Raw genomic sequence first — 24,854 nt, 5'->3', positions numbered from 1 at the left:
AGAGGCAGACAGAGGGAGAGGGGGAAGCAGGCTCCCTGCTGAGCAGAGAGCCCGATGTGGGGCTCGATCCCAGGACCCTGAGATCATGACCTGAGCTGAAGGCAGAGGCTTAACCCACTGAGCCACGCAGGCGCCCCAAGCATTTGTTTCTTAAGGAAGATGAAAAGTCACATTGCCTGTATAGTAAGGAATCCACTGCTCAGTAGACTTTGGACAAGAGACTCACCAAGTCTAGTCTCATATTTAGGAACAGAAGTTCACTTCTAATGTCGTAGGAATTAACCCCATGGGACCTTACTTTGATAGCAAATTTCATGTAGGAAATTATCTATAGACCTGGTGGGCACACCCTTTTGTCAAGGTAGTGACTTCCAAATACTGTAAGATGAATGTCTCTAGGATTTTTTTTCTGTCCTTCCTCCAGTTCACCTTAAGGAGGATCAGCTCCATACTCATTCATGTTAAAGTAGAAATTCTTTTACAACTGAATATGAAGAGCCAGTCTAAAAATGAGAAATTAATTTGGCTTAGCCCTAGGGTAGCTTGGAGAATGCTTTGGAAGGTTAATATAAAAAAGCACTTGGAAAGACAGTTCATTTTGGAGCCTAAGGAGAAAATTCCTTTAGATAGAAGTTTAATGTAAACCTAAGTGGCAAGCCTTTAAGCAAAACTGTAGATATGACATGGACCCTTAAATTTCATTACTGTAATGTAAATTTCTGCTATAAAAAAGACTCAGGTATCTCATTATCATCCTTATGCAGTTTTCAGCTCATAATTTCAGAATCCACAAATGCCTTTAGGGTCCAGTATGCAAAAGAAATTATATATTGCCAGGAACCATGAGAAGGAGAGAAATAGTTTCATGGAAAGCAAAAATGTGCATTACATTGAATCAGGCCACAGTCTCAGTATGCTTTGGCATTTGACTGACATCACTTTGAACAAAAATTTGACCTCTCTATTCTTTCTAGGGAGCATATTTCTCAGTGTGCCTGTTAGAGCTATTTCCCAGGTAAAAATTAAGTAGGCCCTCCTCTACCCACTGTCCTGTCTGGGCAGTAAATTCTATGATCACTCTAATTATAGTTAATATGACATTAATCATAATACCTCATCATATTCATGTCCAAGTGTCTTTTTTACTAAACTGATCATCTTTGGACATGGGACCATCTTGTGTATGTCCATGCAGGCCTCATTGGATGCCAAGACTGCTCTGTCACAGTTGATTACCAGACCACAGAGAACCTGAGAGTGACAGCAAGTGTGTGTGTGTGTGTGTGTGTGTAGATGCAACAGACCCATAAACCTTGACCCATAGCTGCTTTGGAAACAAGGTGCCTTCAGCAGGCCAGAAATTTGAAAACATTCCTAGGAGATTTGGAATCTGGCTAGCACTACTGTCAAGAATGATAATGTAGGAAGAAGCAACTAAGGTTTCTATTTGGTAAATGAGAGAAACAGAAGCTGAGAGAGCTTGAGGAGCCTGTTGGAGAATGTATAATGGTCTTAGGTTGGGAGACTTTTGTGGAAACCTGGACCTTATGATTCCAAGCACAGTGTTCTTCCTGTTGTACCAGCACACAGAAAAAGCAGCATTGTGTTCATAGTATGAGGTGAATCACCTGGAGGAGAAATGTAGAAAAATGAGAGATTACTATTCCCTCTGCCTAGTGTTTCTTCTCCCTGCAGGCACTTGCTCATATCTGCTGTGTCTTTGAAGATCCACTGCGGGCTCCTCTAGGGAGCCTTCCCCAACTACATCACCATCAACTACTTTAGGTGCTACTTTGCAGCGCTGTCTCTATAGTCAGTGCCTGGAAACCTGGCCAGCTTCCTTTCCTCTGCTTTTTACTTAGCATGGATTTGTCAGTGATCAAGAGGTATCATTTCTGCCTGTCTCACATCAGCCCACCTGTCTCTGTCCCTGCTGCCCCCACCCTAGCCCAAGCCTTGCCCATCTAGTCTTCCTGACCCTTGGCCAGTACCCCCAGCTTCTTCTCTGTACGGCAATCCTTGGGACTGTTCTAACAGACGAACTTGAACACACCACTTTCTCCCCTCACCAGTGGATACTGTGAGCTCCAGAATCCTTTAATTGACTGAGAGGCCCTAGGTGGTCCACCCCTGCCTGACATTGCAGCCTCTGTTGAAACTCTCTGGGTGGACCCTACCAAACTGGTTTTACATCCTCCACCTTGCCCTGTGGCTTCTCACTTCCAGAGAATGCTATGTTACTAAACATCCCTTCTTGCAGAGAACCCTTCCTGATTCTCCCTCCTCACCCCTGCCCTCTGTCCTAAACCAGATGGGGTAACCCCTGCATATTGGGGAAACACTAAGCTCCCAGTAGCGTGTGATGTCATCAGCCATTTATTTGTTACATTCTCTGAGGTGAATGTCTTCTCAATTATATCTCCTCAGTGTCCAGCACAGCGCTGAGAACATAGGAAAAATAGGTTTCTGCATGAATGAATAAACACATAAAATACATTGAGAAGGCTTTCTGCACAATCCCTTTTGCAGAAAGTGGAATTTCGGCACCCTCCACATAGGAATGCCACTATCTTTGAGATTTTTCATGGTTTGGGTTTGGTTTCGTTACCATTTTTAGTTTTTTAATTCTATAAACACATCAAATGTTTAGCAACTCCTTGTATTCCAGAATTGTTTAAAAATTTCCAGTGCCTTCCATTTGCCCATAGGTAGAATAATATGTAAAATCTCTATCCTGCCTATGTGACCTGGCCCTTGCCTGCCTTACCTGACCTTTCCGACCTCACTTCATCTGGCTGTCTCCCTGGCTTTGCCATGGTCCTATGCTTATTCTATTCCTTGTGTAAACCAGGTTCCTTCTCGCCACTAGGCCTTTGCAACACCTGTTCCTACTGCCTTAGAAGGTTCTTCCTTGATCCTCACATGCCCTAGCCTGCCCTGAACCTTCTGGTCCGCACCCATCACTGTTTGCCACATCACCCTTTTACTCTGTTCGTAACACTTTCCCTCTGATGTGTTCTAACCAGACACATTCACTCAGCTGTTTATTGCCCCCTCTTTCCTCAAGACACTGTAAGTCCTGTGGCAGTGAGAACCATGCTATCTTACCATCTCAAGAGCCTCAGCACCTAGAGAAGATCTAGCTCAGAGTCGATGTTTCATAATTATTTGTTAAATCCATCCAGTTTTTAAAATTTAAAACTTAGTTTTTGATGCACTAAGAATTCCTTTATCCAAAACCTATCATCAACACAGAAGATGAACAAGATAATTTCTCATGTAGCTTAAGTAATTGGCCTAGGAAATAATTCACATAGCAAGTAAGTTTATACTTACTTGCTCATCACCCGGTGTGTCAGGCCAGAATGTCCTGAAGTTTGCTAGTACAGACATTTTTTTGCTCTGTCTGGGTGGTGGCCTGGCCAGGCTAGTTCTTAGGTAGATAATCACTCTGTCTTTAGCCACTCCATTCTCAAATTGAGATCCTATTTAAGTAGTTCTTTCCATAATAATGTCAAGAAAAGTATTTTTTTAGGGTAAGATCCTTTCTTGATCATGGTCTACCTGGTCCTTTATAACACAGGTTCCTTGGAAAGTTGATGGTACCAGTCGATAAGAGCCCAGACACACTCTGTGGTCCTCCAGTTTTGTTGACTCCATGTGAACCCAGCTGCTTGACTACTTTGGTTTTGGTGTTACTCTCTTTATGCCTCAGGTAATTCAAAACTGGTAAATGAGCCAGTTTCTTTTCCTAGATAAGGCCTGTAGGGGAATTTGGCCTGTTACTGGTGACAATATAACCTCGTAAAACATGCGTAAACACAGTGTTGGCCAAGTACTCCATGAGGTGAGGGGAAGGAGTGGGTTGGTATAGGCCCAAAGTAAAATATCCTGGAGGGTTTTCTGTGATTTTCCAAAACCCCACATTCAAAGATGGGTTCTTCTCATCTGCTGGGCCTGTTGTGGGGATTGAGGAAATAATGAGAGCAAAGCAGTCTGTGTTCTGCCTTGTAATATACCTTGGGTAAATGTTACCTAGTACTATTGTTCACTCATCTCAGCTCAGATTCTGGAAGGACACAAGACACTGGGCTTTGTCTCTAACCCACTTAGAGTTTACCCTATCCTGAGTAGTTGCAAAACTCACCGACAATCTGTAAACTGCTAGGGAGCAACTTGCAGAATGAGTTGGCTCCAGGCAACTCATTTTTCGAGCTCTTCCCTGCCCACACGTACTGTGAGTTACCCAGAAAGCAGCAGCTGCAGCCACCAGTGGAAAATCCCCAAGGCCACTCACTGCCTCTGCTTGTGGGGAAAGGCATGGCAAGGGAATGGCCTCCTTCATCAGCTCCTAGGTGTCTGGCCACTGTCTGCAAATCCTGAGGCTCTATAGCAGTCTCCCTGCTCCTCACAGATAGCAGAACAAGTCTTTCTCTCTGCCGTCCTTGTAAGCAGGCAGAGCTTCTCATGGGGAGATAGCAGAAGAGATTTGGGGTTTCCTGGTTTCAGCAGAATTTTGGATAACCTGAGGTTCTTGCAGATTGTTTGTTCTGTCTCTCTTCCTCTCTCCATGATAGTCATAACATTTGAAGTTCCCTTTGCCTCTGATCATGAATTCTGCTTCTCGAATAAGGGAGCAAGTTATTCAGATTGTAGAAATTTCTTTAGAAGGAAAGGGGTTAACGGAAAACAGCATATGTGTCCATGTGCTGATGGTCTGAATATTACATTATCTATTTCCACAAGTAAACTTTAAACCAGACCAGTCTATCACACACAGAGATGACATTGATCTTCCAGGCAGAATTGCTAGCTCCAAAATGTCCGCTGTCCCTTCCCGCCTATTAGGGGGTGGAGAGTGCCTCTTTTCAACTGGCTGAAACACTCATTATAAATATTTGAGCCTCTGACCCAAATTAATTCTTGCTTATCCTTTATCTTCCTTTAAAAAATGAGTAAGAATCGTTCCCCCTTGATTCCGTGCAGATGAAGAAAGGGCATTTTACTTGCTACAGTGTCTCCAGCATTGCAACTGGAAATGTAATGGGGGTATCTGGTTGCATGTTTGGGCTCAGCCTGTGTGGCTCTACTCTACTCTATATAAGCTCATTCATTCCCTTGCTGTAATTCAGCATTCAGACTCAGCTTGCTGCTTGATGGCCTGTAGGGAGCCAGTAATCCTCATTTCAGGAGAAGAGTTAGTGAGAGCAAACCTACCCTCCCTTGTCCCACCAACCCCCTCATTCTGAAACACTGCAGTGGTTCAAAGCAGTCTTTTCTGAGAGCTCTCATCTATTTTGGAGGAATGATTTGAACCCAGGTTGCTTTGGCCCCATTTTTGTCTTAGTACTCTTGATTGGCTCATTTGATGGAAGAAAAAAACCCCATGTATCTAAGAGACCAAAGAAGGGGACAGGTGGGGAAGAAAAAGGAACATGGGTGAGACCAAATTACCCCACTATGAGTGAGATTATACATCAGCATGACCTTTTTTAGCACTGTAGAAATATTGATCATAAGCCTTAAGATGAGCTTATGTTGTGCGCAATTACACTTCTAGTATTCTACCATAAGGACATACATAATGAGAGATTTATGCAAAAGTGGATGGACTTTTATCCCAGTATTATTTACAATTGCAAAAACAAACTTAAATGTTGAAGAATAACGATTATTTGATAATTAACACACAGCTGTGGGCTACAGTGCAACTATTAAAAATTGTGTTGCCAGTACATTTCATCAGCAAGGGAATATTTTCATAATAAAAACCCTTGTTGAAAAAAGCAGAATAAAAAAGTCTTTAAATTTCAATGCCAGTTTAATACACAAACCAAAATACATATGAATGCATATCTACACATAGCAAGGTTCTAAAACAGTCACCAACATTTTAACAATGGTACTGTAGGGTAGTAGTATTGGGGGTTATTTTTATTTCATTTTGTTTTTCTGCCTGTTGTTTCTTCATTGTCTACATTGAGCACAGTTGCTTTTATAGGCAGAAACAGAAACAATGGATTTTCTTTCTGTATTTTAAAATATAAATATGCACTGAAAAGATGTATCATGGGATATCACCCCCTTTTTTTCTTTAAACCAAAATGGGCAGAGGAGGAGGAGGAGCAGAGGAAGTAAGCTGGCTTTAAATATTAGAATTAATCAGAGCCTTGGAGTCCTTACTGGTTAATTTTGCTTTGGATAGGCAGATGTGATTGTGCAAACACTAAGATTTTTGTATTCCTCACTCTAAATCTGTGAGTTTATCAAATTCATTAAGTATCAGTACTTGCCTTTATTTTGGGAGCCCTTTCTACCAGATGTGGTGTCCTGTCCTTATGAAGGTTCGCTTATGCAGTCCTCACAAAGGCCCTTTGGGGTAACATTTTCCCTGGTTTTCAAATGAGGAGAGGAGAGAGAGGTGGGTGGTAAAGGGTCCCACAGTAATTCCACCTGTGTCCATAGGTCTTGCTCTTCCCACTCAACCTAGCATTCCCCACAGAAGTTTCCCAGTCTTCTCTAGGCCTGTCTTCCGCAACATGCCACCCTGTTTACAGAACCAGCCTTTACCCTGATGACAGAGGTATACGCAGAGAGAAGGGAAGTTAGATAGTGAGAGGCCCATGGTTGTGCAGAAAAAGAAGGGACGGAAGCTGTTGCAGTGGCCCACCCGCCACCCCCCAAGAAATCCAGCCATTCATTGAGTCCTGATGTTCAAGGATCCAGCCAAGCCCACCTAGACCAGCTTAGACATAGCAGTTCACACTGCAGAGTATTATAGGAAAAGCCATGCCGTCCCTGGCAGCGTTGTATGAAACCTGTGCAGTGCTGCTTTTCAGAGCATGGAGTCATCCTTGGAGAAAGGCTGAGCCCAAAGAGGAAGTATTATCCTACAACTCTGTCTGTCTACCCACCCTTTCCACGGGGGCTTCTCAGGAAGCATTCCAGAGGAGTGCCTGGGGATTAAGACTGTCTCCACTGACACCCCCAGAATGAGCATGGGCAGGTGGGTAATGCCTATTAGCCCATCTGCCCAGGTCCATTTTCTGCAACATTAAAGCTTTCAGTGACGCCAGCAGCATTTCTTTGAGAGAGCTCGTGGAAAAACAGACATCTCCCGGTAGCCTGCCCTGAAAAAAGAGGGTTTAGTTAAGGTCCATAAATGAGCCAGAGCTCAGTACTGACACCTCCATTTGAACATGAAATTTTGGGCTTTGGGCACCAGTTATTTGACACCCCGGGACCTCTCTGCCCCCAGTAACACGACCAGAGTGCCTGTGAATGTGCCTCTGTATGTTTTCCACTGGGGGCTTTGCTGTGCAGACACAGGTAACAGAGCAGTGCTAAGAGGGGGAATCATCGAAGGAGGGACACCCGAGAACCTGAGGCATATTACTACTTCTTCTCTGTCCTTGTAGTTAGTTAGGTAGTGGTACCATTTTCTCTTCATTTTCACTCCTCTTGGGATCATTTCATTGGGGTTTATAGATGGTGTAAGTCCTACTTTTCATTTTGTAACAGAAAAACTGTTTTCTCAAGACAAGTGAAGCATACCCTAATCTTAACAGCTATCCTTTAGTGAATACTTACTGCATACCAAGCTTTAATACAGTAAGTATATTTATAATCTCCTTAATTATCCCCATTTTAAGCAGGGAAAGAAAATGTGGGACACGGGAGTTAAGCTGCCTGAGGTCACACTGCTGATAAGTGGCAGAGCCAATACTGGAGGGCTGTCTGACCCTAAAAAACTTGCACCTAGCTGTTAATTCACTATTCTTAAGAATACTGTTTTCATTTAGAAGTCTGTTTAGCAAATATGACAGGTGTTCTCATAAAATTACTGAGAAGTTTCCAAACCATTTTTCTTTATTTTTCTCTTGAATGTGTATTTATGATTTCTTGGAACTGGGATTTCACCTGTTTCAACAGGTTCTAGGACATGTCATACAACCCCCTGTAGTTGGCCGCTTGGTGTTGGGCATTTCTTGACTCCTTCTGTCCACCAGGCTCGTGAAGTAAATGTTTTGGGAAGCTTCATTAGCAACCTCTTCGGTGGGAAGGGCTGGAGAGAAGCAGTGGACACAGGCCTTCAGAGAAGCCCAAGTCCCAGAGACAGGCTGCCTCGGTTCAGCTGCAGCACTCCCACTTTCCACCTCAGAAAATTGCTCAATCTCTCCATCTTTCAGTTTACCCCTCTTCAAGATCAGGGCAGGCCTCACAGGGTTATCTGGAGGAGTCCGTGACAAAAAATGCCCAGCCCAGTGCCTGGCATGTTGGAAGTACTCTGTCAGTGGGAGCTGTTAGGTTAGAAGCCAGACTTTGTCCTGTTGCTGCACCTCGTCTTGGCATAGAGTGGGGGCTCATTTTGCCCTTGACAATAATTCTCTTTTACCAGATAAAAGATGATCACAGCTGCCTAATTTTTAACCCCAAAATTGAAAAATGGGAACACCATAACCCCATGGAAATTTTCCCAAACTACTCCAGATTACCAATCCCTCTCTTCTCAGAACCCTTCAGTTCTTGGGATCAGATCAGAGGTGGACACTCAAAGTCTGTTCATTAAGCGGATGAGGGTACACAGCTATGGGGCCAAATATAATGAAATCCATGCAAATAAGTCACATTTCCCAGTAATTTCCAAAGCTGACATGGAACACTATAGAAACCAAGAATCAGTGGTTCCTGTCTCTGCTTGCTTATCAAAATCACAGGGCTGAGGTTGGAGGGAATTGGGACAGCGTGATTTTTATGACCCAGCTGATCCTGACTTATCCATTGACTTGACGCTGGGAGGGCTTTTCAGTTTGGAAAATACATTGTATTTCTTTTCATTTTATAATATGCTAAATTGTGATTTGCAGTGTTCTTCTTTGGTTTCCTTGAGAGGATCCTCCTTTCGTAGTTCTGTGGGAAAATGAAAATCTAAGTGTATGCAAAGTGTCATTTCATCTCTAAAACCCTGGGTGACCATAGGAAGGAAGAATTGACAGGCATGTGGTGCAGGCATTGTGGAAGGCTTGCCTTCATGTTTCATGTGGATGTATTTGAAAGCCTAGGCAGTCATTTCCAAAGGGAACTGAATGGGCTTGTAATACTATTACCACAAATAGCTCTGAAGGTGAATTAATAGAAATATCCTGACAAAAAGTGGTTACATCTCTAGAAATGTTACACCTCAAATGGTGAAAGTCAGAGGGACCTGAAAGAAGGGGTAAGAGAACTGGAGTATCTCGTGTGTTTTGTCCTGTAGCAACCCAGAGACATGGCAGCTCGCACAGAGGAAAGGAAGTGTCTGGGCTGTTGGTTTGTTTGGGAATTATATAATTCCTTTCTTCCAAAAAGGAACAAACCCCATACTCTTTTTAGGGCACATAGAGACTTCGTTGAAAAGGGGAACATTTGTTTCCCCAAACAGAATGACTTTCTAGCTGTACCAGGAAACAATTTCTTGCAGGAAAAGTATGTTTTGCTGTTACCAGCCACTACTGGGAACTGCTGCAGCCAGCATTTGTTACTGATCTTCTTTCGGTAGTCCTCTCTTTGCAAATAGGACCCTTTCCATTAAGTTTACACAGTGTTCTGAGAAAAGCCTTGCAATCAGGCAGAGAGACTGTCAGGGCACTTAGGAAGAAATGGGGCTTGGTTTTTGTTTTAATCTCAGATGTTAAAATAAAACGAAGCCCAGGTATTGAAGAGAATGAGGTCTGCATGCTCTGCTCTGTGGAGTCCTCTGCTCAGACAGGAGTCCTGAGAGCAGTGGCCTGTCCACACAGAATCCGCGTTACCCCCACCCACCCTCTCCTACTCGGGAGCTCACTTTCATCCTGTCCTGATTTTTGTTTTCTTCATAGCTCTTCATACCAGCTAAAATGTCTTGTTTGATTGTTTACTTGTTTATTGTCTATTACACACACTAGGTAACGCTTTCCCAAGAACTGTTTTGGTTACTTAAACGACCAAAATATACTTAGAAAAAATACTGGGGACATGTATCTCCAATATGTATTAGTTATTTTTATTTATTTATTTATAAATTACATGCCTACCTTACTAATTATTATATTACGTATACCAGATGATATATATAAAATACAGATCTTACAAGGATCAGACAAAAAAATGCAAATAGAAACTTTGATATTTTTTCCTCACATGGCCTGCCTTGCAGGATGCTGTGTTTGAGAGTAGAAGCCTCACTCCTCTTGTTTTCTGCTGTGTTCCCAGTGCTTGCGACAGCAACTGCCGTGTATTAAGTGCGCACTAAATATTTGTTTAGTATTTACTATTGAGTAACAAGGAAGGCTAAGGCATGGTTCACTTTCCAGGCTTCCAATAGCTGAGGTTTTATTGCGTCTCTGCAGGACGAGAAGAGAAAAGCCCTAGTTTTTAGGGTCAGAATGCCTTCCTAATACAATATGTGCTGAATAAGGGATTTACTGTAATGATTCAAATCCTTCACCAAAGAGGTAATTACAACTTCCTTGATAAGAGCAGAGCTCAAGCAGACAGACAGGTGGTTTCTAGTTTCTCTTAGAACAGATGGCACAAATGGACCAGCTTCTGAGGCTTTTTGAGGAAACTTGCTCATAAACAGCCTTAAATATATTATTTTTCATGTCTTCCAACACATGCTTTCTAAATAAAGCGAAAAGTCTTAGTAGATTGAGCACAGGAGCACATATGCACAATGCTGCAGAGAGCAGGGCACTTCCAGCTTACCTGAGCAGCAGGTGCGGCGTGTCTGGCATGCACAAGGGAGATTCTGTGCCCCCATGGAGGCCGGATATGCTAAGAAGGTTCACCATAGTGAACCTTTCCTTCTAGGTGCCCTCACAGGGTTTTTTTCCCGGCACTTTAAACTATACATTGCCTTCTCCTATGAGTTGAAAACTCATATTTTTAAATGAAAAAGCTCAGTTTATTTGATTTTAAGATTTTTTCTTTAAGAGAGGGCAGATGGTTTAGTGGCTGAGAGTTAGGACCAGTTTCAGATCCCAGCTCCTCATTGTCCACTAACCACTTGGCCTGAGGCAACCAAGATGCTTAAACTTGATGATCTTCTGTTTTCTCACCTGAAAAATGGGAATAATAATATCTATCCCTGAGGTGGTTTGGAAAAGTTGAGAAGACGCCTGTGAGAAGATTGGCAGAATGACTGATATATAGTAAGTATTTAATAAAAATTAGAACCCACCACTTATTACCATCATCATTTTCACCTTCCCTTTGAAAGCTCTTGGCCTGCTATAAACATGTGAAAACAGGGAAATGAGATAAACACAAAAGACACATTGCATGGTTCCATTTTTGTGAAATGTCCAGAAAAGGTAAATCTCTAGAGACGGAAAGTAGATCAGTGGTTGCCACTGTCTGGTAACATGGGCAGGGCTTCATTGCAAGTGGCCGGAGGGACCTTTTAGGGGCTGATAGAAACATCATAAAACTGGATTATAGGTGATGGCTACACAACTCTATCAGTGGTGTACACTTCAAATGCGTGACCCTTATACTATGAAATTATACCTCAGTAAAATTATTTTTTTCCCATTTTATTTATTTTTTTCAGCATAACAGTATTCATTGTTTTTGCACAACACCCAGTGCTCCATGCAAAACGTGCCCTCCCTATTACCCACCACCTGTTCCCCCAACCTCCCACCCCTGACCCTTCAAAACCCTCAGGTTGTTTTTCAGAGTCCATAGTCTCTTATGGTTCGCCTACCCTCCCCAATGTCCATAGCCCCCTCACCCTCTCCCAATCCCACCTCCCCCCAGCAACCCCCAGTTTGTTTTGTGAGATTAAGAGTCATTTATGGTTTGTCTCCCTCCCAATCCCATCTTGTTTCATTTATTCTTCTCCTATCCCCCTACCCCCCATGTTGCTTCTCCATGTCCTCATATCAGGGAGATCATATGATAGTTGTCTTTCTCCGATTGACTTATTTCACTAAGCATGATACGCTCTAGTTCCATCCACGTCGTCACAAATGGCAAGATTTCATTTCTTTTGATGGCTGCATAGTATTCCATTGTGTATATATACCACATCTTCTTTATCCATTCATCTGTTGATGGACATCTAGGTTCTTTCCATAGTTTGGCTATTGTAGACATTGCTGCTATAAACATTCGGGTACACGTGCCCCTTCGGATCACTACGTCTGTATCTTTAGGGTAAATACCCAGTAGTGCAATTGCTGGGTCATAGGGTAGTTCTATTTTCAACATTTTGAGGAACCTCCATGCTGTTTTCCAGAGTGGTTGCACCAGCTTGCATTCCCACCAACAGTGGAGGAGGGTTCCCCTTTCTCCGTATCCTCGCCAGCATCTGTCATTTCGTCAGTAAAATTATTCTTTAATATCCTCTTCTCCCAAGAATAGTAAACACAATGAGTAAATGTTGACATGATGATGATGATGTAATATTGACAAATGAAACCAGAATTAAGAGGCAAAAATGTTAAATAACCATCAAATCCTTGCCTGGAATGGGCATATAAGCTTTTTATTAATTTTGCTCTTTAGAATAACTAAGTAGGTCTTGGAAGAATAAATGCTGTACTTTGACTAGAGGAAAGAAGAAGATAACCAAGAACAGAAATTTCCAAAATTTAAGTCTTATGACACTGAGGTACCTGAACATTTTAAATAATGCCTGGATGAACCTTTTTCTTCATTTTAATAAGAATGAGGTTTTATCATTTAGAAGGGAATAAGCAGGTGCTTCTGCTTTATTACAGGAATTAATTTAAAGAAAAATATTGGGATATTCTCTATTAAATGTACACATGATGCACAGATACAGCCAAAGTTAGGAAGCTGAGGCAAATGACTGGGTTTGGGTAGGACTCCCCAGTAGTCAGGAGGAAGAATAATGCCAATGAGTGACCAGAATTGAATACGGGAACACAGGAGTCCATCAGAGTACAGCCTAGTGTGCCTGTCTCCCTCCCTGCCAGAAGCAGAAGGTTTGAAACACCCTTTCTGTCGTACCTGTCAGGCACTGCCATCCGAGGCAAGAAAGGGGGTGGAATGCAGAGCCATCATGACAACACTAGACTGAGATCTGCTTACATTTTATGATATCAGATCATTCTGACTCAGGAATATCTAGCTTCCCTGCTTACCAGGGCCTTGCGCTTGGCTTCTGGTAGAACCCTATTTCCTTTTCTTTCCCTAATGACTTTGATCCTGTGGGGTCTTTTTTTTTTTTTTTTTAAATGAAACCTTTATATATTGTCAATTCCAAAGAAACTTAGGAAGCATCATATAGTGTACAAGAGATGTAAGAGGAGGACCATAACTTCCCTTCTGCAAGACCAGAAGGGAAAGGCTAGTGCTCGAGGATTCAGAGAAGTATAGAACTTACTGTGATAACTAGAGAAGCCTCATGTCGGAGTTCACGCTAAAAATGGGCTTTGACTGGTGGATGGGCATTAATTAGGGGCAAGGGAAGAGACACTCCGAGTGGGAAAACAGCACCAGCAAGGAACATGGTGATGGGAAGCTGAAAGCACCCTCGTGGCACAGATAAACCTGTTTGGCTAGAACGTGGATTGGAAAACTAAGGCCCATGGGCCACATCCAGCCAGCTGTCTGTTGTTTTTGTTTGTTTGTTTCTGTTTTCATTTTTGTTTTGTGGCTCATGAGGTGCGAATGGTTTTTACATTGTTCAGCTGTTACATTTTAAATGGTTATGTAAGTAACTACCTAATACCCTCAGTTTTGCCTCTCAGTCCAGGGAGTCTACAATATTTACTATATGACCCTTTAAGAAAAAGCTTGCTGACTCAGAAATCCCTGAGGGCATAAAAGCAAGTAAGGTGGATTAAGAAGAGCAATTGGGGCTGTATTATGAAAGACCTTCAAATGACAGAATCCCAACTGGCCTAAGGAAAAAGTGGAAGTTATAAACTTACAATTTTGGTAAATCTCAGGGTGGATCTAACCTCGAGCACAACTGGACCCAGGAACCCAAATTATTATTTTACTTGGCTCTTCTTCCCTCCTTTATAAAAAACAAACAAACAAGCAAACAAACAAACTTCATTTGCAGACAGATGCTTGCCATGTAATGGGAGAAAAGATCTCTGGTCACACTAAGTCAATGGCTTTTGCTTCCAGAAGAGCATCCGTATGTTGGAACACAAGGAGGAACTTTGGTCAGTTGCATGTCCATCCTTGATCCAGTTTCTGTGTCCAGAGGAAAGGGGCCCTCAGACGAGCCAGCCTGGATCACACGCCTGCCCCTGTAATGAAATCCATGGGACGCTGGCTCCACCTGCATCACTTGCAGAGCAGAAGAAAGGGAGGGGGAAAACTAGTGGCCAGGAATAAACTATGTAACTACATCTTTCACTCTCCCTTATTCTTTGTGCAATAGATAGTCAAAAGTTTATGAGAAGAAAATTGCTATTCATTCAAAATTTGAGCTGTGAGTTTAAGAGTTTCATGTAGTTACAACATGAGGTAGGATGGATTGGAATGGTAAAAAGGTAAAGAGACCAGGCTAGAGAGCCTTTGTGTACTCTTAGGTGAGATGGCCTTGGTCTTCATCCTCGGAGGAAAGAGGAAACACTGAAGTGTTCTAAGCAAAGAGTAGACAGGATCAGATTTGCGAACGGTCCTCTTAAGTATCTGTGTTGAACATCTTGCTTACATTGTAAATTTGCCAAAGATTCTGCAGAGTAATTTGTATCTGCCTCATACTTGAAAATGCATTTTATGTATATATATATAATTACAAATATATGTATTTGTAAGATTAGAATTAATGGTGTTTTGCTGTGTCTATTTTCATTGACTTCTCAGTGGGTTTTTGGTTTTAGAGTATAATAACTAGAGCAGAATAAAGAAATCATTTTCCTTCAGTTTGTTTTTATGCACAGATGTTAAAACTGTCCCCCCCCCCCCCCCACTGGAAAGGGTGACTTTGCTGGAAAATCATTTAAAGTTTTTTTCCAGTCAAGTCAATAAGCAACTCAGACCCAAATGAACAAGGGGCAAAAATCACCACGAAGCCTAGTGAGATTGCATTCCTTTGTTGGGCAGCCTGAGCCAGCCTTTATAGAAACAGAGTGTGGTCCAGGGGAAGATGCAGGTTTTGTGCGTGGTCACACTGAAGGAGCAAGGCCAGGCATAGAAGGTAATAAATGGAGTAGAGAAGATGTTTGTGTGGGTTGAAATCAAATCAGAAATAATTTTCCACATGTTTAGACTATTGAATAAACACTAGAATTAGAGGGAAGTCAGCTATTTGCTTGGGAGGAGAAAAAGAGAGTCAGACTGTTGGCCTTTTCACCAAAGTTCATCCCTGCTTATCTCTCTGCCTCATGCCTTTTGTAGTATCCGGACCAAGGATTTGTAGGCTTGCAGAAATTTAACTTAATCGTCCTGAATATTATCCTTAGCAGAATTGCTTTTTCTATTGCCGAGAGTTCTGAACATAGTGAAATATTTCAGCCTTCTTATTCAGGGAATCTCCTTTCCCTAGGGTTTACTTTTAAGCTGAAGTGTCCTGGGCCACCACTGCTAATTTTAGATACTCCTTTGTTTTCAGCAGTGGACACTGAGATTCTTAATAAATCCTTCTCCCTCCTCTTCCTCCCCCTTGTCCAAACAGGAAATATTCCCTGCAAGCAGACCTTATAGAAAAGTATGCCAGATGGCCAGTGACTTACAGCCCATGTTGTTAACATCTTGTCTAGCTTACTCAAATGTGACATTGGAACTGTCCTATTTGACTTCCCCATGCTCGGGAGAAAGGAAGACACCATTGATTTACTGTAATAATTTTACCAAAATAAAAATGTCTCTCGAGGACCCAACATCATTTCTCAGTGAGGAGAGCAGAATGGGAAAATTAGTTCTTGTATATGGAAGGTACTCAGTAAATATTTGTTGATTGTATTTGACTGAAAAGAGAAAAGAAACAGCACGAACAGTTGGGAGCTGCCAACTGTATTACGCAACCCAAACTACAGACTGGTGCAAGAAAGATGGAACTGTCGCTTTGGCTCTTATATTAAGCATCTCTCCTCCAGAGAATAAAAGGAGCCACTTGTATGATTACAGAGATTGCTTTTACTAGTGACATTTATTTTTTGGTTATAAACATAACAGATTAACTATAGAAAATGTGGAAGATAGTTTAAAGCACAAAAAATAAAAATGACTTTTACTGTCATCATCCAGAGAATGCTGTTAATATGTTGATCTACTTACTGTCTATCGGTATGTTTTAAGATAGATTTGCTCATGTTTTTTATTATACAAAAGGGCATGAAATATGAATGTACAGTTTAAGAAGTTATCATTTAACAAACACCCACCTGATTACACATAGGTTAAGAAGTACAATCCTGCTAAGACCCCAGAAGTGTCTGCATCTCTTGCTCTCCTTCCCTTTTTTAGTCCTCTCTCCCCAACAAAGGGAATCACTGATCGGATGTTTACAGTAATCACTTCCATGTTTTGGGGGTCTGGGTGGCTCAGTGGATAAAGCCTCTGCCTTATCCACTATCTTCGGCTCAGGTCATGGTCTCAGGGTCCTGGGATCGAGCCCCGCATTGGGCTCTCTGCTCAGCGGGGAGCCCACTTCTCCTCTCTCTCTCTGCCTGCCTCTCTGCCTACTTGTGATCTCTGTCAAATAAATAAATAAATAAATAAATAAAATCCTTTTAAAAAATCACTTCCATGTTTTTATTTGCATTTTTGTCTCTTAAATACAGATCATTGTTATGTCCAGTAGTTATGTTCAATAGAGTCAGTACAAATGCTGAATGAACAAATACTGAACCACTGCTCCTAGGGGAAGTATAGGGTTATGCTCCTGTGAGCCTCTGGCTTTACCACATTTTTTTTTAAAGATTTTATTTATTTATTTAACAGAGAAATACACAACTAGAGAAAGAACACAAACAGGGGGAGTGGAAGAGGGAAAAGCAGGCTTCCTGCTGAGCAGGGAGTCCAGTGTGAGCAAGGAGTCCAATGAGGGACTCAATCCCAGGACTCTGGGATCGAGACCCAAGCCAAAGGGAGACGCTTAATGACTGAGCCACCCAGGCGCCCCTTTACCACATTTTTGTCAACTGATCTGTATACGGTGTCTAATATTGTTGCTTCATTTACCATTGAAGGCATGGCCAACAACACAGTAAGTCATACCTGAACAAATCTTACTAAACGCATGTTTCCTACATAAGGCACATCTGTGCCTTCTTGTACTTAGAAGCTTTGGAGAACCGAAACAACATCCCTTCATGCCGCCTCGGCTGGCATTGTGCACATTGGGTACTTTAGAGGGGCTCGGGTGTTGTGTTGCTTTGCGGGTGGGTTTCAACGAGGAACCGTGAAAGCATCATGAGTATTGATTCTGAGGTTAAAATAGACTGTAGCCAGTAAATGAATTCACAAACCCAGCATCTGCAAATAATAAGGATCACCTGTATGCATCCTTAAAACACAATTTTTTGTTTTCTTATGTCTGGCTTCCTTTGTTCAGGTTTTCAGAGTCCTTCATTCATTTGTTAAAATTAGTCGTTAGTTTATTTATTTTCATTATGGTAGAGTGTACTATTAATATACTAAAAGTCGTTCTCCATTCTTCTTTTGCTGAACTTCTGGCTTTCTTGTTCTTGCTTTTACAAATAATTTGCTGTGCACATTCTTATGCATCTCTTCTGAGGCACACATGCATGCCATGCTGGAGGAAGTATGTCTGGAAAAGGAACTGCTGGATCAGAGAGGATGATCTCTTCACCTTCGCCAGATGAAGCCAAACTGTCCGGAGTGGGTGTGGCAGTCTGAAGAAGGGACTGGAGAAGTCCCTCCAGTAAAGTAGTAGAGCTCTGACATTCCACATGTTGGAGCCACTTAATGTTTTCAGCATTTTTGTGTTAGCTGTTTACTCACTCTGGTATGTGTGAAAAACTACCTCATTATGGTTTTAATCTACATTTCTTGGACTACTGCAAGGTTAAGCATTTTTTTTTTAAATTTTATTTATTTGACAGAGAGAAATCACATCTAGGCAGAGAGGCAGGCAGAGAGAGAGGAGGAAGCAGGCTCTCCGCGGAGCAGAGAGCCCGATGCGGGGCTCGATCCCAGGACCCTGGGATCATGACCCGAGCCGAAGGCAGAGGCCTTAACCCACTGAGCCACCCAGGCGCCCCAAGCATTTTTTTTTTTTTTTTTTGCATTTTCTCTCTCTCTTTTTTAAAGATTTTATTTATTTGTCAGAGAGAGCGTGAGAGAGAATACATGAGTGCACACAGAAGCAGGGGGAGCGGCAGGCAGAGGGAGAAGCAGGCTTCCCACCGAGCAAGGAGCCTGATGTAGGTGGGACTTGATCCCAGAACCCTGGGATCATGACCTGAGCCAAAGACTGGTGCTTAACCAACTCAGCCACCCAGGCGTCTGGATGCATTTTCTCTTAAGTCTCTGTTCAAGTTGCTTGCCATCTCCCCCTTGGTTGTCTGTCTGTTTCTTACTGATCAGTAAGAACTCTTTGTTGAGTCTGGTTATAAGCCCTTTATTTATATGTTGTAGGCTGCCTTTTTACTCTCTTTTAATGTTGTCTTTTGATAAGTACAAATTCTTAATTTTAATGTAGTTGAGTATATCTGTATTATGCTTATGGTTACTGCTTTATAGGCTCTGTTGGATATGTTCCAACCTCAAGTTCCCAGAGTTATTCTCTTCTAAAACCTTTATTGTTTGCCTTTGGCATTTGGATCTGTAATCCACCTGGAAATCATATATTAGGTATGATATGAAGGACAGATCAAGTGTTACTTTTACCATACAGATATCCAATTATCCTAGCATCATTTATAGAAGAGTGCTTTCCACTATTACAAAATAATATAGCCTCATGATAAAAACATTAAAACAGTATTTAAAAAAACATTAAAACAGTATAAATAAAATTAAAAAGTGAATATTAAATCCATGCCACCTAGTTCCCCGCTCTCAATCCCCTGAGGTGTAGTTAGAGTTTCCTCCTTGCAGATGTATTTTAAGAATAATGTTTAAATATCCCTAGCATTAGAATGGTGGCCTTAAGCACCTCAGGACAATAGTAAGATTGAACCTGGCAGCACTATTGCTTTCCTTCTCTTTTTAAATTACAGTGACTGCATTTGCTTTTGCGATGTCTTCATTATAGAGGGAATAACAATTGTACTGCACTCAATTTAAGATAGTAAGGAAGTTTGATGATTTCTCAGCAACTGTTCAAATCTTTCAAACAGCAAGTGTGAACATATGCATTCTCTGTAGTGACCCAAAATGCTTCAGCCTTTCTTTACAAATAACTTCAATAAATAAACAGTAAATTGTGAAATTTTTTCAGTTGCAAGAGAGTAAATACATAAAAACCAATTCTCATGTACCTGGAGTGTGGCATTGAAAAAGCCTGAGGGAGTACCCTCAGATTTAACAGAAAAGAATACTCTGCTTATTCAGTATTTTGCACCATGAAGCACAGTGGAGGCATTTGGCCCTCTTAGCCTCGCTGGTCCTTTCCCTTAAGGTTTTTTTCCCCTGCACACTGAGCAACTGAACTGGAGCTGTTGTCCAGTCATCTTTACTTCCAATCCAGAGTTTTCCCTTCTGCCTCCCATTTCTGCATTATTATACATGAAAAGTTTCAAATTACTGACTTGGAGAACCTAAAGGATGACAGATGCTCTATTCTAAGATTTTGAATTTTGTTTAAATCTTGGAATTATTTGCCATTCCCAGCACACTCCATCCGAGTTTAAAATTTGTTTGAAATTTATACTTCGGAAAGGAAAGGGAACCACTACACTCTAGATAAATTGAACTATTTTAAAAGCAAATCACTTAAAAACTGTCTTAAAAGTGATTGCCTATAATTTCTAAGGCCTTAAGGGGATTTTACCATTTTGTCTCATTAAAATAAGAATCAGGACTGTCATTGATGGATAAAAGTGCACATTAAAATAGATAATACATTAAGATAAAAATGCACATTAAGATATATTAGGTAGTATGTTAGATGAGGGGAAGAATCTGTAAACACTATGCTACTGGTAAAAGTCAAAAGAACACAGAATGATACAGCTCAAGGGCATGTGTGTTTTCCCTCTAGTTAGACTCTGAAGCACATACTGAAAATTCACTAGTTTGGGACATATATAGGATTTCTGTGTTGACACAGCTTCAGCAGACACATGTGAAGAATATGTGGTCAGTTTTTTAACAAATTAAAATCATTTTTTGTGTCATTTGCTCGGATTCACCACTATCCATTTTATCAGTATTTTGGCCCTCTTTCCTTGACTGAGGTTTGATATCCCTTCTTTTTTTATGGTGCCTTAAATCAAGACATAAAGGGATATTTTCCAAGAAAGAAGAATTCACTGATTTGAGTTTAGATTAAATAGAACATTATTGGTTTTCATGGAATTTTCTCTGATCTCTCAAAGGAGGAAAGGGCAGGGGGTGGGGGAAAAGACAAGCATACCCCCTTGGATTTAATAGCACCTTCCTATTCTGTACTTAATTGGGAAGAGAAGACTGATGGTGCATTAAGGTCAGCCCTGGGCTAGTGATCTCACAGGCCTTGCCCAGGCCCAACATACGTGACTGGGAACCTGGGCTGTAGATCACAGTCCAGTGCCTGGTAGAAAGGAGCAAATTCCAGTTTTTTGACTTCTCCATAATACACACCTGGCAGAGGACTATCCGGACATCTTTAAGAGTCCAGGAATAGGCTGACCACCCGTCACTCCCACTCTCCCTTGGGTCAGCCACACCATTTGATGACGGCTCTAACTCTCCAGGTTTACATTATCTTCTCTGTCTACCTGCTTGTGTCCTTCCCTACACTACCTTCTTGGCAGAATGCCCTTTGGAAAATTAAACATTGCTTCCAGATCGAAAAAGAACAAGAGAAGGGAATTGTATTCATTTTTACATCACTAGAAGTGCTAGGAAAGAGTAGAGCCCAACAGGGGAAAAGGAAAAAAAAAGTCTAATTTTTTTTTAATGATGCTTCCTGCTGCTCGGGTGACAGTGAGAGGGAAGGGACAGCCTCCAGGAATTGTTGGTGGGAATGCAGTTCAGCAGAACCATTCTGCAAAGCTATTTGCTAGGATGTATCAATACCTTTAAAAAGGACCCTAGCTTTTGACCCACTAATTTAACTTCCAGGAATTTATGCTAAGGAAACAAATACATTCACATTCAGTGATCCTCAACAAGGATGCGAGTTGTACCACTCTTTATGATAGCTAGAGGGACATAATAATCTGAATATACACAATAAGAGAAAGGTTGCATAAATCAGAGTATATACCATATGATAAAATACCCCTCTAGCCATTTTAAGAATGTGATAGCAAAGGCTATTTAATGATATTCAAAAATTTTTTAATAAGTGGGAAAAAAAACGGGCTACTATGTAGTTTTTGGTTTTTTTTTTAAGATTTTTTTTGTTTGTTTATTTGACAGAGAGATCACAAGTAGTCAGAGAGGCAGGCAGAGAGAGAGAGGAGGGAGCCCGATGCGGGGCTCGATCCCAAGACCCTGAGGTCATGACCTGAGCTGAAGGCAGAGGCTTTAACCCACTGAGCCACCCAGGCGCCCCAGCTACTATGTAGTTTTATTCCTCCCAAATGAGAAGATATGCCAAGATATTAATGATGATTACCAGTGGTTATAAATTATGATTGTATTGCTCTTTCTTGTTTTTTGGTATTTTCTAGTTTTCTACAAGGCCATCTATAATTTTGAGCATCAGAATCTTCAAAGATTAGCTTTCTTCTTAATGGTCAGCTTACTACTCATCTTGTACCAGGTTTTAAAAGCCATAGAGTGGAGACTAGCCTGGGTCTGCCACATGCATGATGAGATTGGTAGCCTGCTGGGGCAGCACTGTCCATAGTAAGGCAGACATGCCCTGGCTGGTATACCAGACGTTCCATCATTCAAGTGAGTCACCACAGAAGGGTGTCAAGCTGATGATAATGCCACACACTGTACTTGAACTGTTGGCCACAACCCCAACATGCTGCCAGGCCTTTGAGCCTTATCTTCCTAAACCATTCTTTCTTCACTGTCCAGTGAATGTCAACAGGACTGACTGGGACTGTATGACTCCTTTTGAGGACACTGTAGACCAGCAGACTAAACTATTATAAGCCTTCCAGTTGAATCCAAACTAAAACAGCAAATATTCATTTCATGCTAAAGTTTAAGCTCTTGTTGTGGTGGTGGTAGCTGGGCCTTAAAGGGAGCGGGGAAGGGGGTAGGGCACGAGCAGAACCCCAGGAATGAAATGTGCTGGGGCATTCAGCTCAGATACTCACAGCCTTACTCTGAGGATGGTAGAGGCCTTAGGGGCTCATCTGCTAAGACTGTAGTTACAAAATTACTTTTTCCTATCCCAACCTCAGTCATTTGTTATCTTTGGCCTCCTTAGGGAAAGTGAGAATTTGATAGCAGCTTCAGAGCCAGTAGCAAACTGACCTTTATTGTTTGTGTGTTTTGTTTTGGGTTTTTTTAAGGGCAAGGGTTTTTTTTTTTGTTTTGTTTTTGTTTTTTTTTTTTAAGATTTTATTTATTAATTTGACAGCGAGAGATCACAAGTAGGCAGAGAGGCAGGCAGAGAGAGAGGAGGAAGCAGGCTCCCTGCTGAGCAGAGAGCCCGATGCGGGACTCGATCCCAGGACCCTGAGATCGTGACGTGAGCTGAAGGCAGAGGCTTAACCCACTGAGCCACCCAGGCGCCCCGAGGTGTTTTTTTTTGTTTTGCTTTTGTTTTTTGTCTGCTGTTGTCATTTTTCAGTAAGCTGTGGCCAAACACTTTGGAACTGAAGGGAAATGAAAGATTATACAGTCTTGGGCCATTAGCATCATCTGTGTGATCTTATTTCCCACCTATATGTTCTCTTAGTTGTATCACAAGTAAAATAAAATGTACTCCTTGCTTCTTGGAATAATAGTTATATATTATTGTCATTCTTTTGCTATAGACATCCATCATTAAATAAATAATAAACGTTCTATAGTATTGCTGATCATGAGTTTTATTGACATGATTCTGAGCACAAATGAGTAAAAAGCATAATTCCAGTAGTTTAAAAAATCAGAGTACTGTGAAGTGTGCATTTTATTGTTACACTAAAATGTAGTCGTCATAAATTTTAAATTGTGGTCATTTTATAGCAAATAAATGTCACTGCTATGAGTAAAACACAAGCAAACAAATGAAATTTTATTAGTTGTTAAAAATGACGTTAAGTACTACAATAATTGACATGGAGATTGAAGAGTAAGTTCTTATAATGGTTTCAAATACCTTGGAATTCCAACTGTACCCCCAGATAATTCAGCCATGTACTACTGGCCAAGAACCACTTTGGTAGGCATGGATGTGAAAAAACATTGTGGTCATAGAGTATGTCCCCAACTATGCCTTTAGCCAAAGGCATGATTCTTGTACAAATGAGATAGGAAGCTGGAGGTGTTTTGTACTTATAAAAGCCACTAAAAAGAAAAAAAGAACACAAACAAACAAAAAGTCCTAAGGACTTTTTAATTGTCCTGTGCTGACCACTGACCAGAAGAACAGATGAGTTCAGGCCTCTTGGCCTGGGCTGCTTGCTCTCTTGAACTTACAAATTTTCTCTGGTCAGAGCTCGGGTTCCTGGGCTGGGTTGCAGTTTGGAAGTCATGGCCAGGCCTTGCCTGCTAGGTCATTATCGAGAGGGGAGATAATGTGGGGAGAGGCCTGAGAAAGCAAGGTCTTGCTCACCAGCTGCAGCTATAGAAGAAAAGTGAGGATGACACAGTTAAAATGAGGCAACACTCTCTCTCGGGACTCGAGACAGAGTCAAACAGGAGCAGGTATTCAACTAATAAGAGAGTAACATCCCTCAGCTGCCAAATCTTACTGTCTTATGTTACAGCTGTTTTTTGGTCAGTCCAATCTTGTTAAATAGATTGGGAACTCTTGAGGTTAGGGACCTTGGCAAATACTAAATTTTTTTCCATTTATTGTGTTTGAACATATTGTATGCTCAGTAGCTTTTTGCTGGATTATTTGAGAAAAAGAGAAAAAAGCCATATTTTTAGAATTTAATCTCTTATATTATATGAATTCCATCTGCTATGTGAATCTACCAGAGAGAATACGGGAGGCAGGATTGGGGAATTCACAATGTGTTGAGTCTTATTGAATCTGTCTGTTGCTACATTCCCATTTTCCTTTGCAAATGTGGCAGGGATCTAAAGGAAACTCGTAAATCAGTGGTTAAGAAGGCTTCTAGTGCTGTGACCGGGCCTATAAGGAAGCTTGGCACAGCGTAAAGGAATAGAGCCAGTCCTGCTACCCTAGAGATAGGACACTGTGGTGGCCAGAGCCCATGGCTGAGGGCCAGGGGAATGGGGTCTGAACCTCGGCCCCATCACTTAGAGGCAAGCCTCAAATTGGCCCCAAGTTTCCACATTTGTTTTGTGTGTCTTGGCTTGTTGGGAAAGTTAAATGAGATTTATTAATTTACCCAGTAATTATTTCTTGAATACTTACAGGCACTATTTTAGGCATTGGAGATAGATCAGTAAACAAAATGGATAAAAATCCTTGCCCTTATAGAATTTATGTTCTAGAAATATAATGTACATAATGGCATTAAATAAGTGTTTCATTCATTTAGTCTGTGGATTTCTGGTGAACTCATGTGATAGGTTTTTAACTGTGTATTTCCATGAGAATGTATGTTATAATCATAGGTAATTAGGATCAGTATTAGTTCTCATGTCTGAATTGAGAATGGCCCACTAAGTAGAACATTTATGCATTCTTGCTAAATCCCACT

The 24,854-nt window shown here is 41.4% G+C and overlaps 1 protein-coding gene across 5 annotated transcripts in view; it reads left to right on the top strand.

Annotated features, from left to right (window-relative positions):
- ARHGAP26 (Rho GTPase activating protein 26) overlaps positions 1–24,854 on the top strand; it is a 444,108-nt gene that overhangs the window by 397,176 nt on the left and 22,078 nt on the right. For 2 of the 5 annotated variants that reach the window (XM_045998909.1, XM_045998907.1), the window contains exon 21: positions 3,584–3,715. The exons of the other annotated variants lie outside the window; for them this stretch is intronic. In XM_045998909.1, coding sequence (XP_045854865.1) covers positions 3,584–3,715 — 132 coding nt within the window. The remainder of the gene's footprint in view (positions 1–3,583; positions 3,716–24,854) is intronic. 5 annotated transcript variants of the gene reach the window in all.

This window comes from Meles meles, chromosome 3, assembly GCF_922984935.1.
Source record: "Meles meles chromosome 3, mMelMel3.1 paternal haplotype, whole genome shotgun sequence".
Lineage (NCBI taxonomy): Eukaryota > Metazoa > Chordata > Mammalia > Carnivora > Mustelidae > Meles > Meles meles.
Note: the sequence above shows the minus strand (reverse complement) of the source record. Positions and strands in the feature narration are given on the sequence as shown.